The sequence below is a fragment of the Coregonus clupeaformis genome, chromosome 9, assembly GCF_020615455.1.
Source record: "Coregonus clupeaformis isolate EN_2021a chromosome 9, ASM2061545v1, whole genome shotgun sequence".
Lineage (NCBI taxonomy): Eukaryota > Metazoa > Chordata > Actinopteri > Salmoniformes > Salmonidae > Coregonus > Coregonus clupeaformis.
In genome coordinates this window covers 53,476,962-53,497,239 of record NC_059200.1, presented here as the reverse complement: position 1 = coordinate 53,497,239, position 20,278 = coordinate 53,476,962, and the positions used below count along the sequence as shown (strand labels likewise).

General features: G+C 45.7%; 1 protein-coding gene across 1 annotated transcript in view; it reads right to left on the bottom strand.

Moving 5' to 3' along the window:
* LOC121574091 (serine/arginine repetitive matrix protein 3) overlaps positions 1–20,278 on the bottom strand; it is a 148,497-nt gene that overhangs the window by 41,583 nt on the left and 86,636 nt on the right. Inside the window, exon 2 of the mRNA XM_041886687.2 lies at positions 10,534–10,835. Coding sequence (XP_041742621.1) covers positions 10,534–10,823 — 290 coding nt within the window. The 5' untranslated portion in view covers positions 10,824–10,835. The remainder of the gene's footprint in view (positions 1–10,533; positions 10,836–20,278) is intronic.

Sequence of the window (20,278 nt, the reverse complement as noted above, 5' to 3'; positions counted from 1 at the left end):
ACGTGTATGAGGTTATTATTCGTATCTCAGAGCCATTTTCTTTGCTAGTTAGAGCCTTATGTTAGCTAGCTAAGATTGAACCTGGTTGGTTAGCTACCAGCAGATTCATGCTGGGTAGTAACGACATGAGTTGGCACTATGGTTCATTGTTTAACTAGCTACTGTTAGCTGGCTGGCTCGCTAGCTAACTTTATGTGACGTGTATGATCTTACACGTTGTTTACCTGGCTAGGTTCATTGTTTACCTAGCTAGCTAGCTACATGTCTTAACAAAAGACTCCACTATGCAAGTAACCATTTTGGGTGCGTTTGTAAATTCAGTCAGAGTATGCCAAAGCGCAGAATAACTGATGAATTTACGAACGCAAAACACCAGTTGAATATGGCCGGTGTCAGTAATCGTCGGCAGAAAAGCGTAATTACATTGTTGCCAGCAGAGCTGGTTAGGCTGTTTTCATGTTATCCAGAGGTAAACGATGAACCATAATCCCAATTTTGTGTCTGAAAGTAAATAGCAAGCTAGCCAATGTTAGCCAGTTAGCTTGGGTGCTTGACTGCCGTTATGAGGTCCGAATGTTCGGATCAACCCTACTCATCGGCCAGAGTGTACAATGTGCGCTCTGAACGCTCCGAGAGCAAAACGAGATGGGTGGGGCTAAAGCTTAAGAGGGTGTGAACGATGCTGAATGGGTGGAGACAAAGAAGAGCTCTTCACTAGGTACCAAAACCTTCAAAGGCCATTTTCTCAAAAGTGAGATTACAAGTTTAGCAATTTTCTAAGCAGAATCACTTTGCCATTGTTCCCTTAAATGCAGTGTATGATATACCATTTTGTAGCTCTGTGTCTTTTATCCAATGTAAAAAACACCATTTCAAATTTTGCTACATAAGACCGAATCAAGGCGGTCAGTCACAATTATTTCCCCTCAGGTCTCCCAGCACAGTCTCCATCAGCCTTTGGAAGGTTGCTGGAGCGTTCTTCAAACCAAAAGGCATGACTTTGAAGGAGAACAAACCAGCAGGGGTGACGAAGGCAGATTTGTCCTGGCTGGCGGGATCCATTGCCACATGCCAATATCCACTGTTCAGATCCCGATTATTGAAGATGGTGGTTCTAGCGAGAAATTCCAGTTGGTCATTGATGTTCAGTAGAGTGTAGGCATCGCTTTCGGTAATGGCATTTGGCTTCCTGTAGTCCACACAGATTCGATATCCACCATCTTTCTTTAGAATCAGGACAACTGGAGAAACCCATCCGGAAAAGGAAGGTTCCCGAAGCAATTAGCCAACGTGCTCTTGAGCTGTTCATTGGAATCGGCAGTTTGGCGGGGGACAGCCTGTAGGGGCGCTGCTTCATGCCGGGTGTAGATTTTGTGTTTGAAGACTGTGGTTGGGCCGGGTGTAAGATTATAGACCTCACCGTTCATGTCCAACATCTGGGAGAGCTGCCACCTCTCGTCATCTGACAGACATGCCTGTTCCACTGCTTGTTTGATGTAGAAATCAGCATCAGGTTTGCTTTTGCTCTCTGAAACAGGAGGGGGGGTATGGCTGCTGTAATCAGTGAGATAACTCGGATTCTCTGTCTTCACTGTAGGAACTTGTTTTTTGTCTCTGTCTTTGTCTTTTCTTCGTATTTTCTCTGTCTTTGTTGTGGTCTTCACCTTTGCCTTGTCCTTGCCGGGATTCTAGATAGGGTTGCAGGCTCCAGCGTGAAATCAGTGCATTGCCAGGCTGAAATGGATGAGGCAGGGAAGGGTCAGAGCACAGTCGATAGGATAGTTCGGACATCGGAATGGTCAGTCCACTGAAGAACATGAAGTCCAGGCCAAGGACCACAGCAAACGCAAGGCACAGATCTAGAAGAATAGCCACAGGAAGGGTGATTATCTGATAATTCAGCTTTATCTCCATATCAGTCCAGCCCAAGGGATTGGTCGTGTCTCCATTGGCCAAGTACAATGATCCTCCCTCCCAGGTTCGAAGCTTCTTATTTTTTCCACAGGGGTGCCTGCATCAGGGTGTAAGTTGCTCCTGTGTCCATTATGGCTACAAAATAGTTCCACACAGTCAGGGGAACCAGCAGTTGTTGAGAAATAGGAATAAGACAGCAAGGTGAGCTGTCTGAAGGCTTCATGGATGGCATTGAGGCCAACTCAAACTAATGCAAGCCACCATGCCTGTCCTTTCTGAGCTTATTCTGCATCCTGACGCTGGCCATAGAGAGGGAAGGAACCTGGAGGATGTTGGCCATTACACCTCCAGCACATCAAACTGCTGAGACGGTTTAGCCCCAGGAGAGTTGTTGGGATACTGAGATGAGGGAACATGGGTTTGAGTTTGGAGGTGAGGTTCTTAGTCCTTCTCAAATTGTGTCCGAAGATGCACCAGATCCTCCACATTCTGCTAACGTTCGCGAAGTTGGCTGGTAAGGCGTGGAATAATGTTCTTGAGAATGAGTTTGACCATCTCCTGCTCAGTAATATTGGCCATCCATCTCCTACATAGAACTCAATAGGAGAAGGCAAAGTCCGGTATTGGCTCTGCTTCACCCTGGACTCTAGTACGAACCCATTCTGCCAGTTCATCCTCATATTCCTCCCATGTTGACACCTGTTCATGGGCTACCTCCCACCAGTCTCTTGCTGTACCATGGAGAACACTGCGGAGGGGTGGCAAGAACTTTCAGGTCAGTAAGGGGCCGGAGAGAAAGGAAATCATTACATTTAGATAGGAAAAGCATATGATCAACATCATCTTCTGTGCTGCCAAAAGTGGGGAAAAGGAGCTTGATAGGGAGGGAGCTCTCTAGAGCAGGCATGACAGTGGCAGGGGGTCTTGGTGTAGTGTAGTTCTGCTGTTTAAGAGTTTCTTCAGAAGAGTTTTCTCAGCTCTATCTGTTACTTTTCCCTTAACGGCAGAGCCAGCGGTCGAGGTAGATACAGAGGGAGGTGCAGAGAGTTTGTCCAGAAGAGAAAACCACTGCATCACCTCCTGATGCAGGTCCTCCAGATGTCAGATTGTTCAATCATAAATCGCATTTCACCTATGAGAGAGTTCTTCATGTCCTCCATAACATATTACAGGTGAGCACACACTTCTTTCACAACAGAGGCTGACTCCTCTGCTCTCCGTTTTTGTTCCTCCTCAAGACAGGTCATGACTAGTTTCTTGCATTTTCCCTTAAATCCTGTTTCAGAGAATCTTGCAAATACTTCTCTCTGAACAGTTTGGCGTTATTTTCATTTCTAAAGGGCCTCCACACTTTCACAAAGTTTGAGAATGGCATTCTCCTGCCTTGTCAAATTGTTCATGGTGTGTGTCCATTATTGTTCCATTTGTCCAGTGAGCTCAGAGACACCGCTCCAAGTCTGTCTGGGCAGGGTAAAAGGAAGAGGACAAGGGGAGGGTAGTTGTGGAGAGGTTATAGGCGAGCCAGAAGCCTGGGGATAAAGGACCGAGCTCTCCAACTCCATTACACTGTTTCTCCATTGGTCATAATTTCCAGTGGGCATGTCCACATTGACACAGTATGGGGTTCCAATAAAAGACATGATTCAGCAACTTTGTGTGTGTAGTGTTTATCCATTGGTCCTTAGAGAACAGCTGTTCAGGTGCCCGTTCAGTAGCAGTGTTGTTAGAGGGGTAAAGATACAGATTTATGTTCAGGCGCCAGGCAGGTATTTACACTGGCGATGTGAAAAGAGTCTGATAGAGAGATTACCACTACCAGACACACACACACATCAGCAGAAGAGACTGCCTAGAGTGCAGCCTGTTTACCAGTGGAGAGAATGGTTAAGACACACCATATAAACACAAGTCACAGCACAGGGTTAAACCAACCAATAATATCTCATACAATATTAATGATTAGAGCAACTCTGAGGCAATTCCATAAAGGCAACAGACAATAAAGAACCCAGTTATCAACATGAGATGATTTGCAATAATCTGTAGAGTGAAGAGTGAGTTGATGCATGCATTTGTGTGTATTCGTAGTCCAAAATAAAAAGGGCCTTTAAATGTCCCAAAGTCTCTTAGGCCAATACACAATAATTCCACAATAAACCAATCAATTCAGTTCAAAAAGATAATCAAACATATTGTCAAAAGCTCCCTTTAACACAAATGTCAATCACAATGCATTTACAGTTCCCAACCGCACTGAACACAACAAGGGGGCGCAGAGCAATGAGAGAAGTTGCTTAACTGGAATGCACTGACGCGAGAGAGAAAAAAAGAGAGAGAGAGAGAGAGAGAGAGAGAAAAGAGAGAGAGAGAGAGAGAGAGAGAGAGAGAGAGAGAGAGAGAGAGAGAGAGAGAGAGAGAGAGAGAGAGAGAGAGTGAGAGAGAGAGCAAAAGAGGGCGTGAGGGTCTTAGCTGTTGTAAGCCTACTCCAGGCTCACAATGTTGCTAGTATTCCAAAGTTCCAAAGTTTGAATGGCCACAACTAGTAGGGCACGTCGGGAGTAGAGCAATAACACAGGCGCTCTAACGTAGAACTTTTATAATCTAAGCACACCGGAAATGACAGAGGCTTCTGCAATGAGTTGCACGCACATTGAAAACTGCCGCGCCGACCGAGAGCTCACGCGCACAGGTAGGAGAGGCATATTTACATCCTCCTTCCTGACAGCTGGGGCGCTCTTAAAGTGGCAGCGCACGGTGAAGGCTCCGTACAGGATTTCGTCAGATATACTATGATATTAGCATAAATATACCCTAAAACACACTGTTAAAGAGAGTAACACTTTGGTTGAGTATCAGTTAGTCAGTGTACTATGAAATTAGCATAAATATATAGCCTACCCTACCTGGATTCATATATAGCCATCTGGTGAAGTGAACATGTATATATACATATGTCCATTTACAAATGAGAGCCAACATTTACAATGACTGCTCCCCATAGAGATGGTGTGACCTTCCACCTACTGTGACATCATTACCAGAAAGAGGATAGATCCTAGTGATGGGCCTCATCCCCTCATCTTGAGAGAGACCAAGACTTGCATGAAATCCACTGATTGCCTCCATGCTGCTTCAAAAACAGCCAGGCTCCAAGCCAGTCTATTCCTGTACTCAAACCCCATAATTTACTATAACCCCCACCCCCAAACCCCCCTACGGTACATCCCTGAAGGCGTCCGCATGCTTCCCATACGAAACAGTTCGGAACAGTTTGTGCATACAGTGGGGAAAAAAAGTTTTTAATCAGCCACCAATTGTGCAAGTTCTCCCACTTAAAAAGATGAGAGAGGCCTGTAATTTTCATCATAGGTACACGTCAACTATGACAGACAAAATGAGGAAAAAAAATCCAGAAAATCACATTGTAGGATTTTTTATGAATTTATTTGCAAATTATGGTGGAAAATAAGTATTTAGTCAATAACAAAAGTTTCTCAATACTTTGTTATATACCCTTTGTTGGCAATGACACAGGTCAAACGTTTTCTGTAAGTCTGCACAAGGTTTTCACACACTGTTGCTGGTATTTTGGCCCATTCCTCCATGCAGATCTCCTCTAGAGCAGTGATGTTTTGGGGCTGTCGCTGGGCAACACAGACTTTCAACTCCCGCCAAAGATTTCTATGGGGTTGAGATCTGGAGACTGGCTAGGCCACTCCAGGACCTTGAAATGCTTCTTACGAAGCCACTCCTTCGTTGCCCGGGCGGTGTGTTTGGGATCATTGTCATGCTGAAAGACCCAGCCACGTTTCATCTTCAATGCCCTTGCTGATGGAAGGAGGTTTTCACTCAAAATCTCACTATACATGGCCCCATTCATTCTTTCCTTTACACGGATCAGTCGTCCTGGTCCCTTTGCAGAAAAACAGCCCCAAAGCATGATGTTTCCACCCCCATGCTTCACAGTAGGTATGGTGTTCTTTGGATGCAACTCAGCATTCTTTGTCCTCCAAACACGACGAGTTGAGTTTTTACCAAAAAGTTATATTTTGGTTTCATCTGACCATATGACATTCTCCCAATCCTCTTCTGGATCATCCAAATGCACTCTAGCAAACTTCAGATGGGCCTGGACATGTACTGGCTTAAGCAGGGGGACATGTCTGGCACTGCAGTATTTGAGTCCCTGGCGGCGTAGTGTGTTACTGATGGTAGGCTTTGTTACTTTGGTCCCAGCTCTCTGCAGGTCATTCACTAGGTCCCCCCGTGTGGTTCTGGGATTTTTGCTCACCGTTCTTGTGATCATTTTGACCCCACGGGGTGAGATCTTGCGTGGAGCCCCAGATCGAGGGAGATTATCAGTGGTCTTGTATGTCTTCCATTTCCTAATAATTGCTCCCACAGTTGATTTCTTCAAACCAAGCTGCTTACCTATTGCAGATTCAGTCTTCCCAGCCTGGTGCAGGTCTACAATTTTGTTTCTGGTGTCCTTTGACAGCTCTTTGGTCTTGGCCATAGTGGAGTTTGGAGTGTGACTGTTTGAGGTTGAGGACAGGTGTCTTTTATACTGATAACAAGTTCAAACAGGTGCCACTAATACAGGTAACGAGTGGAGGACAGAGGAGCCTCTTAAAGAAGAAGTTACAGGTCTGTGAGAGCCAGAAATCTTGCTTGTTTGTAGGTGACCAAATACTTATTTTCCACCATAATTTGCAAATAAATTCATTAAAAATCCTACAATGTGATTTTCTGGATTTTTTTTCCTCAATTTGTCTGTCATAGTTGACATGTACCTATGATGAAAATTACAGGCATCTCTCATCTTTTTAAGTGGGAGAACATGCACAATTGGTGGCTGACTAAATACTTTTTTTCCTCACTGTATATAATGATGACATTTGTGATGTTTTTATTTGTTTTGGCCTTCGGCAAGGTTTCTTTCGGCTGTTTGTGCACACAAAAAAATGTCTTGAGGCAAGCCGAAGTTCGGAAGCCGAAGTCTATGCCCCTTCATCGGTGATTGGTCAACAGTAGGGATTCTTCAATTAAGTGTTTGTTGTCATTCAAAGACGACTTGTTTTAATGACATTTATTTTACTTGAGAAATACTGCACGAAACATCCTAGTTAGATGTAAAATTGCACGACTAAGATCTCCTTGGCAAAAATGTCCAAATGAATTTTGGATTCATTCTGACTATTCTGAGGAAGTGTATACTGGCAATGGCGTCTCAAGATGGACAAACAGCACTATTGCCGCTTTTTTCTAGTTTTTCAAGCAAATGTATTTTCAAAGCGAAGATCGAAGGTATGCGAGCACACTCGTTCGGCTAGGCGTCAGCCGAACCGAAACATGCGGAAGCCTTTAGTACCAGTAAATGGGGGAGGCTGGCATCCTTCAGATAGCTTAATGAGCAGCCTCCTTTAATTGCCTGGCTGTTCTAATTGGCTGCCAGGGTGATGCTGTGAGGTTATCACACATGGCAGACTATAAATCCACTGATTTAATACATCCTGGATGGGGAGGGAGGAGGGAGGGAGGTAAGGAGAGATGGTGCACTGCTGGTGGGGGTGCTGCTAGAGGGGGGTGGGGTGGTTAGGGGGTTGGCATACAACCTGTCACTTTATTCTAATCCCTGACCATGGATTTAGAGGGTGCCTGTGTGTGTGTGCGTGTGTGTGTTCGCGTGTGTGTGTGTGTGTTTGGGAGGTTAGAGGGTGACCCGCTGGCTTTAATCCACTAGCAGATGAAAACAGACTCCTGCCACCATTTTAATTGCTTCTAATGCCTGAGCCCTGCACTCCTCTCCCTCTCCATCTCCTCTCCATCTCCCTCTCCTCTCCCTCTCCTCTCCATCTCCCTCTCCTCTCCTTCATCCCTCTCCTTTATCCCTCTCTACATCCCTTTATCCCCTCCTCCCCAATCCCTCCCTCTCTTTTTCTTTTAAAGGGGCCTTGTTTGAATGTGGAGGAGTATGGGCTGGGATAAAAACACGTGGCTCTATCATGCTTAACAAACAAACTGGTAGTCAGGGGATTCTCCTTTATAATAGCTGTCACTGGGGCGCTCCATTGGACATATGTCCCCTTTACCAAACCATAGGCAATTAGTCCAGAGGCTGGAGAGGACCGCCTGGAGCCCAGAGAGACTGGGCCCTTCCCTGCCTGACAGATGGCAGTGGTGCCGCTCTCCTATCCTCTGCTCCTGACATCCAGGCAGCCAGCTCCCTATCAGCCACATCAATCTGGCCCAGCCCAGCATGGCCTTCCAGCCGCCATTACTTATCAGCCCTAATGAGGCTGAGGCCAAGCCCAGCATGGCTCCTCACTGCTGGGGGGCTTGAGAGGGGGGGCTGGGAGGGGAGGGTGGTTGGCTGCTTACTGTTGGGTAGGGATGGGAGGGGGAGCAAAGGGGGTTCCAGACAGAGGCACATATAATAATGTTGCTAAGACGCAACCGACCCTACTTATCCTAGATCCCCCAGGCAGGAGCCATGGATTAGTTCATTGCGCTGGAGGAGGGGGGATGTACATCAAAACCCTTTATTCTGTTTAGGGTTAGGGCTCGACTTGCACTTCTCATACAATACACCTAAGCGTGACCGTTAGGCAGCTGGTACCTGACTACCAATCTCATGTTACCCAATCTATTCACTGTGACTCCCCTAAAGGACAGTTTGAATGACCGTTCTAAACACTGGAAAACAGCTGCCAGAGAATATACACTGAATGTACAAAACATTAAGAACACCTGCTCTTTCCATGACATAGACTGACCAGGTGAATCCAGGTGAAAGCTATGACCCCTTATTGATGTCACTTGTTAAATCCACTTCAATCAGTGTAAATGAAGGGGAGGAGAAAGGTTAAAGAAGGATTTTTCAGCCTTGAGACAATTGATACATGGATTGTGTATGTGTGTCATTCAGAGGGTGAATGGGCAAGACAAAATATTTAAGTGCCTTTGAACGGGGTATGGTAGTAGGTGCCAGGTGCACTGGTTTGTGTCAAGAACTGCAAAGCTGCTGGGTTTTTCATGCTCTACAGTTTCCAGTGTATATCAAGAATGATCCACCATTCTTGATGGGTGCTGTACAGTTACACTGTTTCCTGTAGGCATGATGATCCAATTTCTGTTAAAAATACTGTTTGGCAGTACTAGCGAACATGAATATCCTATCCCACCATTCAAACATACACCCCTGCTGCTAACTGGGAGTAGCATACACTTTGTACTGAGGCAACTTTATTCCCAGGTCTGCATTTTTGCATACTGCTATCCATCCAGTAACATTAGCTGCTGTGTCCTCCAAAATCTCTATTCATAAATAATAGCCATATCTCTGGGTTTAAGTGTCTACCATCATAAACATTATGATGCTATAACTTACTTCACAGCAAACCTCTATCAGAAATGACAAGGCTCAATCGTTTTCTAATTCACACAACAATGTGAAGCGTGAAACCTCTGTGAGTTCCACCAGGGCTGCGTACAGTACAGTCGTCTCAGAGGAAAACTCAGTTTACCCCTCACAGCCAGACACAAGGTCACACTACTCCTTATTAATTACTGTCGCAGTTAGACTGGGGAAGTCTGTCCCTGGAAGCCCTGTTTAGTGTAGCCTCCATGAGGCTGCTCTGCTAGCCTGAAGTCTCTGCCTTGAAGGCCTGTTTACACACACACGCACACGCGCACACGCACACACGCACACACACACACACAGCCAGGCTGAATGGATGAGCCACAGCCAGCCAGGGCCTAAGGAGGATTAGAGCAGATGCCAGTCACCACACAAATCCACTGTGGTAGTAGTTTAGCTAGCGTAGCGCCAACCTCTTAGCTGTTAGTGTATCGCTAAGGCTCTCTCTCATTTAGCTCTGGAGGAGTGATAGCATGCTAATGAGAGTGGCTGTGTCCTTCAATGACTCTCAGAGCTCTCTGGCTCAGGCTGACTGGCAGCCATTACTGACTGGAGGCAAGAAGTGCTGTTGTTGTCATTTTCTTTTAGTGCAGAGATTTTTTTTGATTAGAATGGTAATGTGCATCAAATGTTGCATGATAGATCATTATTAAAGGGTAGGACCTGAAGGCTGTGTGTATCTTTGGTTTCTCTCTCTCCATACTAGAGCATCTGGATGTCTAAATGTTTTCAGGAGTCTAATTCATCATGTAACCTGTAGTGAGCATGTAAAAATGGCTTTTTAAGATTCCAATGTGTATTCCTGTCAATGTAAAATTCTCCATTAACCAAGGCATACACCCATGCTGTGTTTCCTACCAAACTAGCCCAGCGTGTGTCTAGATGAGAGCCCATCCAAACAAGGGTGTATCCCTCCAAATCTAAACCCAGTGTGTATCGTACCCCTGGGCATTGTTGTTCACTAATTTACTCCAAGTAGGGAAAGGATGGCGGGGTTGAAAAGGAATAAAGGGGAGTATATATATATAAACCATGGGGGATTGGAAGTGATGCAGACAATTACATTGATGGAAGTTACAATCTATCTGCAATATTAAGCTGATCTACACCCAGAAAAAACAAAAAACAAAAAAAAAACAAGGGTGTATCCCTCCAAATCTAAACCCAGTGTGTATCGTACCCCTCCATACTTAACTCACCCTTGTTCCTCCATCATCTCCTGCAGCTCCATGCACTTCAGCTCCACCCTCCTCTTCCTTTCGTGGTCTAGGATCTCCCTATGGGCCTTCTTCACCAGGACAGGCTCTGGTCTGGGCTCCTCCTCTTCCACCTCAGGCCCATCCTCCTCTTCTGGCTTGGGCTGCACGGCCGGGGTGGGCACCGACGCTGACCCGCCTGACCCCGCATCTGTTCCTGCCAGGGCCACGGCAGCAGGGGGCACACCGTTGACACTGTCCTGGGGGGAAGGCACTCTCGCCCCATCATACATGGCCACAACGCTCTGTAGAGACAGACAGAGGAGGAGAGACAGAGCAGAGAGACAGAGATAGTGAGAGAGATGGAGAAAGAGAGAGATAGATAGAAAGACAGAGAGAGAGAGAGAGAGAGAGAGAGAGAGAGAGAGAGAGAGAGAGAGAGAGAGAGAGAGAGAGAGAGAGAGAGAGAGAGAGAGAGAGAGAGAGAGAGAGAGATAGTGAGAGAGATGGAGAAAGAGAGAGATAGATAGAAAGACAGAGAGAGAGAGAGAGAGAGAGAGAGAGAGATAAAGAAAGGATGTATAAGGATGGATTTCCAACTCACAATAGCTAATATAGGTATGTTAAGATAAGGGGTGGGGGATGATTAGGGGGAGGTCGGAGGTCGCAGCCTGTTATAAGCGTAATAGAACCTGGGATGGCAGGCTCCTGAGGTGAGAGAGGGTTTTATCTAAACTACTCTCAGTCTCACCAGATGGCAAACAATAGGCTGCTCCTGGACGTTCCTAACAAGCCCCTCATTATCTGTTTCAGCCTTTTAGCTTCTTGAGCCCTCATAACACATACTGTTAAGCCAACCATACAAATAATACACTGTACTGTATTCCTCATCACAGAAAAGTGAGCTGCTGCTGCGGCAGTTTTGATGGTTACATCTCTGGACAGGATGAAGTATTTTTCCCTTAACTGAGCGACCCCCACACTCTCTCACACACACGCGCACACACAGTCAGGGTTATTTTGGATCGCAGGCACATGCCGTCATGCATCACTACCAGCAGAAGCAGCCGCAGCAGCAGCCTCTGGTCCATGCATCAGCACTACAGTAGCTGACACATCTATCCTGTAGGACACACTCGTCTCGTGACAGTGACTGTACACACACTGTAGATCAAGGTCACATAAACAAAGTATAGCCTAATAGATGAGTTGGAGAGGAGAGAGGTGGGGAAATATGACTTCCTTCAGGACATACTGTGTAGAGACCTGGGCTTGTATCCACAAAGAGTCTCTAGGATCAAGTTAGACTTTTAGATCATAATGAATACGATTGTATGGACAGATCCTAGATCAGCAGTCCTACTATGAGATGCTTCGTGGAAACGGGCCCTGGCTTAGCCTGCAGTGAGTGGACATTGTAAAGAACTCTTACACACTATAGCATCAGGACAATGTGGACGTTTGGACATGTGTTGAACACACACGCAAGACTGAATATAAACAAAAATGGATCGCTATGCTGTAGTCAAAAAGCTAGATTCAACTACTGTATTAAAGAGATTCTCCTGTACATTAGTCTACTTTTTAGCCAGTAGTTCTGAAAGCAGCGCTCATGAGCCAAAAGTGGTCCCCCGAACATTGTGCAGATAAGTGCACCACGTTATTGCTCTCGCTCGAGCAGAGCTATCTTGCTAGCTGCTACTCAAATGGCGAGGGGTTGAAGCTCATTGGCTAGAACTTGAATTGCTAGGGGGCTGGCCCACGTAAGTCGAAATGTAGAGAAAATGGTGCAGCACAGCTTCCAGAAAAACAGTCGCTTTCAAACTAGGGATTTTGTGGTTAATTGAGGTAAGACTAATTCCAAAGTTCCAGAGCATGTCTTTAAGTATCAATGTGACTTACCAAAGTTCCAGAGCATGTCTTTAAGTATCAATGTGACTTACCAAAGTTCAATTCACAATACAAGTGGATGTATACATTTCCACGTCTGAATGCTGTCCTGTTCTGGCTAGGCTCAAGCTGGGGTTGTGATTGAGACCGATAGGCTAGTGGTGCAGGCGTGTAACACCTAAGAGCACACACACACGACACACACACTGTGTGATGCACGTGAGCTTTCCATTCCCTCCCCGTCCTCCCTCCCTGCACCAGCACCGGTCGGCCCTGCAAAACTAATGGCTTCATTTTTCACTGAGGAGTCAGAAAAGCCCAGCCAAGGCACTTTATCACTGTCACAGATGGGAGAGTTATGGGAGGATGGGCAACAAGATCTCATAGTTTCACTTCGAAATGTTGCATATTATGGATGACTGTTTATTTTTGACGCATTAATTCCGAGTGGTTACAGGGTTAAAACAGAAACAACTCAAAGGGTTAAGTTTAGGTATTAATTACGAGTGGTCAAGGTTAGGGCTATGGTTTGGGGAAGGCCAGAAACAAGTATCATCAATTATTCTCCCGGCTTGCTAGAGCATTGTGAACTGCCGTGACGCAGTGGTCAGAGCAGCACACTTTGGTCTGAGCATCATGAGTTTGCGCCAGTGCTGGGCACAGAGGAAGGCATATTCCGACGTTCTCAGGACCTTTTCAAACGTCCGAAATAGAAGTCTATTTCTAGTGATCAGCCTGGGATGGGAGAGTTAGGGGATGAGGATGACGTGATTCTCTCTGACTCAGTGTAGACCCTCCTCTCTGAGTGCCCAATCGCTGTCCAAAGCTCTGTTGTTTTAGCTTTCAATGACAATGAGCATAGCAACAGTGAGTAATCTTGGCACCCAGAACCAAACCTTGCGTGCTTGCTGGTCAGCTACCACTGAATGGAAAAAGTCTGTCACGAGAGACTGCAGCAAGTGAAGAGTTTACTTTCAAAACGCTATATCCACCAATTTTTCACATCTGTGTTTAAAAAAAAAAAAAAAAGAAACTCCAATCTCTTTCATAAGTTCTTTATTCAATAAAATCTCATTTACGAACATTTCTGAAAATGGATATATAGCGTTTTGGAAAGAAGCTCTTCAAGTGTAATGAATGTTGCGTATATAACCTCCAATTGAGTTTTTTTGGTGTGTCACTGACAGGGTAAAACAGCATTCTATAGTTTATTTTGTGGTTGAGAGGCAACAGTGAGTCTTGATTCGGTCTCTGATTCTGCTGGGTAAAGTTATAGTGATCTGCTGGGTAAAGTTATAGTGATCTGCTGGGTAAAGTTATAGTGATCTGCTGGGTAAAGTTATAGTGATCTGCTGGGTAAAGTTATAGTGATCTGCTGGGTAAAGTTATAGTGATCTGCTGGGTAAAGTTATAGCTCCAGCAGTCAGAGAGGGGTGCTGTGCGCTGGTAAACAAGCTGTGCTGTGAATTCAAAGTGTCATTACTCTGTTAACTGTGTGTGTGTGTGAGTCGTGTGTGAGTGGTGTGTATGTGTGTGTGTGTATGCATGCGTGTGTGTGTGTATGTATGTATGTGTGTGTGTGTGTGTGTGTATGTTTGTGTGTGCGTGTATGTGTGGGCGTGTGAATATGTGTGAATATGTGTGTGTGTGTGTGTGAGTGATGTGTGTGTGTATGTGAGTGTGTGTGTGTGTGTATGTGTGTGTGTATGTATTTGTGACTGTATGTGTATGTATGTGTGTGTGTGTGTATGTATGTGTGTGTGTGTGTGTGTGTGTGTGTGTATGTTTGTGTGTGTGTGTGTGTGTGTATGTTTGTGTGTGTGTGTGGGTGTGATAGAACAGAACAGGTGGCAGGACAGCAGGAGAAATCATCACTGAATCTATTTTACAGTAAACCACCACTTGATATTCTGTGACAGTCCTCTCTCATCCACACAGACAGACAGACAGACAGACAGACAGACAGACATACAGACACAGACACACACACACACACACACACACACACACACACACACACACACACACACACTCGCTTGCACCGAAGAAGATTCCAAGGAGGACATGAACTCTTATCTGTTTGTTTGGTAAAACTGTAATTGATGTATGGTGAGGGGGATTGGAACAGGACAAGCAGGCTGACATTGAAGACAGATATGAGAATACAGATGTGGTGTCTTCATTTGATCACCCTGTTGTTGCAGGAAATTTCCTGTACAGCAGGACTTGTAGTGTATTCGAGGTTTAAAAAGGCTTCTAAAGTCGGCAATTTCCACTTTAAATTTCAGACTTCATTTGCCCTAACAAAAAATGTATCAACCCCTACAAAAATGTCCATTAATTATAATTCCCACAATAATTCACATTTCCTGTAGCTGCATGATTATTTTCCTGCTGTGAGAAACTGGTCAAATGAAGATCCTACACCTGTAAATAAATAGTGACTGTGTTGAGTGACCATCACTGTTTTTATAATAGGTAGACAACACAACAACAAGACAATCTTCCTATGTTGTCCTGTCTTCATTAAATAACAGCATCCTTCCTTGTTTTTCAATCAGTCTACTGCTTCTGCTGTTGCCAGTAGCCTGGGGCAGACCAGGCCTGGGTCTTTCTCTGACATAAGCCTGCCATTTAGATGCTGGATGCCATTAACAATGCTAATCACATGCACCGTGGTCCATGTCTGAGCGGCCGCCCCACACACACACATACACACACACACACACATATACACACACTAACACCATATGACCCTGTACCGCAGCTCTGTCCTGAGTCTAAACCTACACCAAAATGAACATGTCAAAGGGGAATCTATATGAGAACAGATCACCTCATCTCATTGAAGCACCAAGGGGGGCCACACACACTCCAACGCTGACTCCATATGTTTCCTCCCTGCAGCTCTGTACCGGAGTCTGTCCGGACAACAACAGATTGGAACTACATTAAAATGAACACGTCAAAGAAAAAACTGTGTGAGAACAACAGATGATCCAATCCCACAGAAATGCCTCAACAGATCCCAGGTGTTGGGTCTACAATAATGATGGTGACGGGAACACTTCACCACATGTACACATCATGTAAATGTAGAAATATCAGCAGCAATCCAGTTAGTTATGTCTTGGCCATTTCTCCAAGTTAACAACTAAATCGTTGAATTTGTTTAATGAAACAATCACAGCAGAAAGAGGCTTGTCAGGGGGCTGATAAGGTGGCAGAATACAACAGTTATCTGTGTGTGAGTCCTGTTCCTCTGGGACAGGGGAGTTTATCTGAGTTTAGCTACTACTGGTGGGGAGAAATTTTTCTCCATTGTTTCAAGGGCGAAGAAGGTTGCTTGCAATTTTCCATTTTCCATTTTCCAGACTGAAGTATATCGGCCACACGTACTAGGCCTGGGACCAGGCTAGATAATGAGATGCTGGTGCTGCCTCAGCCTGTACTACGAGCCGCTTAGTTCGCTTATTTTTTATCCGGCTGACATCACACCTTATACAACAGAACACAACACAACCCACACTCTGTGAATAACCCCTAATTATAACTAAATTTTGTTTATTTGATAATGACGAATAAATAAATGTGTAAATGTGCCAGATTTAGCCCGCTGGCTAGTTTTTATCGGTAGTTATTGGGCAGATACAAACATTTAGCATAGACTGAGTCGCTGTTTTTGGAATGTAGTGTAGAATAGATATTTTAGTGATGTGGATGCCGAGGAACTTAAAACTGTTGACTCTTTCTACTGCAGTCCCGTTGATGTGAATCAGTTCCCTCTTCTGCTTCCTGAAGTCAACAATCAACTCCTTTGTTATGCTGACATTGAGGGAGAGGTTGTTGTCATGACACTACAATGCCATCTCATTTAGCACCTCCCTATAGGCTCACTCATCGTTGTTGGTTATTAGGGTTACAGCCGTGGTGTCGTCTGCAAACATTATGATGGAGTTGGTGTCGCACAAAGCCAAACAGGCGTGGGTGAACAGGGAGTACAGGGTCTGCCTGTCAGGAAGTCCAGGATCCAGTTGCAGAGGGTGGTGTCCAGACCCAGGGCTCTGAGCTTGGTGTCGAGCTTGGAGGGAACAATAGTGTTGAATGCTGAACTGTAGTCAATGAACAGCATTCTTACATTCACTATATATACAAAAGTATGTGGACACCACTTCAAATGAGTGCGTTCGTCTATTTCAGCCACACCCGTTGATGACAGGTGTATAAAATCGAGCACACATTCATGCAATCTCCATAGACAAACAGTGGCAGTAGAATGGCCTTACTGAAGAGCTCAGTGACTTTCAACGTGGCACCGTCATAGGATGCCACCTTTCCAACAAGTCAGTTCGTCAAATTTCTGCCCTGCTAGAGCTGCCCCAGTTAACTGTAAGTGCCGTTATTGTGAAGTGGAAACGTCTAGGAGCAACAACGGCTCAGCCGCGAAGTGGTAGGCCATACAAGCTCACAGAACGGGACCGCTGAGTGCTGAAGCGCGTAGCGTGTAAAAATCGTCTGTCCTCGGTTGCAACACTCACTACCCAGATCCAAACTGCCTCTGGAAGCAACGTCAGCACAATAACTGTTCATCGGGAGCTTCATGAAATGGGTTTCCATGGCCGAGCAGCCGCAAACAAGCCTAAGATCACCATGCGCAATGCCAAGCGTCGGCTAGAGTGGTGTAAAGCTAGCCGCCATTGGACTCTGGAGCAATGGAAACACATTCTCTGGAGTGATGAATCACGCTTCACCATCTGGTCGTCCGACGGACAAATCTGGATTTGGCGGATGCCAGGAGAACGCTACCTGCGCAATGCATAGTGCCAACTGTAAAGTTTGGTGGAGGAGGAATAATGGTCTGGGTCTGTTTTTCATGGTTCGGGCTAGGCCCCTTAGTTTCAGTGAAGGGAAATCTTAATGCTACAGCATACAATGACATTCTAGACAATTCTGTGCTTCCAACTTTGTGGCAACAGTTTGGGGAAGGCCCTTTCCTGTTTCAGCATGACAATGCTCCTGTGCAAAAAGAGGTCCATACAGAAATGGTTTCTTGAGATCGGTGTGGAAGAACTTGACTGGCTTGTACAGAGCCCTGACCTCAACCCCATCGAACACCTTTGTGATGAATTGGAACGCCAACTGCGAGCCAGGACTAATCGCCCAACATCACTGCCCGACCTCACAAGGCTCTTGTGGCTGAATGGTCCCCGCAGCAATGTTCCAATATCTAGTGGAAAGCCTTCCCAGAAGAGTGGAGGCTGTTATAACAGCAAAGGGGGACCAACTCCATATTAATGCCCATGATTTTGGAAAGAGATGTTCGACGAGCAGGTGTCCACATAGTTTTGGTCATGTAGTGTATGTGTTCCTCTTGTCCAGATGTGTGGGACCGTGTGAATAGTGATGGAAATGGCATATTCTGTGGTTCTGTTGGAGCATGTGGCAAATCGGAGTGGGTCCAGTGTCCTGGCATGATGGCCTTGATGTGGGCCACGACCAGCCTCTTCAAGCACTTCATGATGACCCGGGTGAGTGCGACGGGGTGATAGCCATTTGGGCATGTCACCTTGTTTTTCTTGGGCACTGGGACGATGGTGGTCTCATTGAAGCAGGTGGGGACTACAGCCTGGGACAGGGACAGGGACAGGTTGAAGATGTCCGAGAAGACGCCCGCCAGCTGGTCAGCACACACTGTGAGGACGCGGTCGGCGATGCCATCTGGGCCGGCGGCTTTATGAGTTTCCACTCTTCTGAGAGTTTTGCTCAAGTCAGCATCGGAGAGCGAAAGCACCTGGTCGTCCAGAGCAGCGAGAGTCCTCCTCGATGGTTCGGTATTGTCTGCCTTGATGCAAGCATAGAATGTGTTAAGCTCGTCTGGGAGTGAGGCTTCGGTGGGCACCACACAGCTGGATTTGCCTTTGTAGTCCGTAATAGTCTGTAGTCTGAGTTGTCGAACATCAATTCAAGTTTGAGTCTGTATTGTCTTTTTGCAACCCTAATGCATTTGCAGAGCTCGTACCTGCTCGCCTTGTACGCGTCGAGTCATCAGGGTTCGTTATGCTGGCATTGAATGCTGCAGTACGGGCTCTCAGCATGGTACGGATATCTCTGTTCATCCAGGGTTTTTGGTTGGGGTATGTCCGGATTGTTATTGTGGGTACAACATCATCAACACATTTCCTAATGAAGCCTGTGTCTGACGATGTATATTCCTCAGTGTTGATGAACGAGTCCTGGGTGGATTAATTTCTTAACATATTCCAATCAGTATTCTCAAAACAGTCCTGCAGCATTGATTCTCTGTGTTGGTGGTTCCCTCTTGAGTTGCTGCTTGTAGGCGGGGAGTAGGAACAGAGAGACATGATCTGATTGGCCGAAGTGGGGGCAGGGGATGGCTTTGTATGCGTCACGGATGTTTGTATATACATGGTCCAGCACGTTGTTTCCTCTCGTGGGGCAGAATACATGTTGGTGATATTGTGGAACAATTTGTTTTAAGCGTGCTTGGGTCTGTGTGTGTGTGTGTGTGTCAGTGGAGGCTGGTAGCAGAAGCTATAGGAGGACGGGATCATTGTAATGGCTGGAATGGAATTAATGGAACGGAATCAAACACATAAAACATCTGGAAACCATGTTTGGCTCCGTTCCATCGATTCCATGCCAGCCATTATAATGAGCCCGTCCTCCTATAGCTCCGCTCACCAGCCTCCACTGGTGTGTGTGTGTGTGTGTGTGCAGCATAAAGACACACATGATGATTGGATCTGAAACTCGCTCTGGGATTATTACAGGCTGAAGTAACAGGGGGGCTGACCTTGGCACAGACATAGACACTCCAAATACCAGGAGATAGAGCAAGAAAAGCTGAAAACCTGCTTTCTGGGTGGGTGGCTATCTTTTGGTTAGTTTTTCCGGAAGGTTGGATAATTTTGGTTATGTGTGTGTGTGTGTGTGTGTGTGTGTGTGTGTGTGTGTGTGTGTGTGTGTGTGTATGTGTGTGAGTGATAGAACAGAACAGGTGGCAGGACAGCAGGAGAAATCATCACTGAATCTATTTTACAGTAAACCACCACTTGATATTCTGTGACAGTCCTCTCTCAACCACACAGACAGACAGAGAATCTGCAAATTCGATTTTCATGTTTGTTTTTCACATGTGAAAGTGCAAATTAAATTTTGGAATTCTGCGTGAGTGGTAGGTTTTCACATGTGAAAATGCAAATGTGATTTTCACATGTGAAACTGCAATTCACATGTGAGGTGAAAAACGTTATTATCCTCACATGTGAAAAGGTGGGAACATGTGAACTCTAAATGTAATACATGTAAACATATGGTTTCACGTGAACAACAGCTATCTTACATGTGTTTTTTTGTAAGGGAAGTAATGAAATGGTATGAAAATGGTACGCTGTTCAACTAAAATAGTATACAAATCTTTAATCAATGACAATACTATTGTCCAGTAGCACTCACTTCTGTCATCATCAAGTGCTTTAAAAGGCTAGGACCATTTCACCTCCACCTCCACCTTATCCGAAACCCTAGACCCACTACAATTCGTGTATCGCCCCAACAGATCCACGGACGACGCAATCACCATTGCACTGCACACTACCCTATCCCACCTGGGCAAGAGAAATACCTATGTAAGAATGATGTTCATGGACTACAGCTCACCCTTCAACACCATAGTACCCTCCAAGCTCATCACTAAGCTCAGGGTCCTGGGTCTGAACCCCACCTTGTGCAACTGGGTCCTAGACTTCCTGACAGGCCGACCCCAGGTGATGAAGGTAGGCAACAACACCTCCGCCACACTGATCCTCAACACGGGGGCCCTACAGGGGTGCGTGCT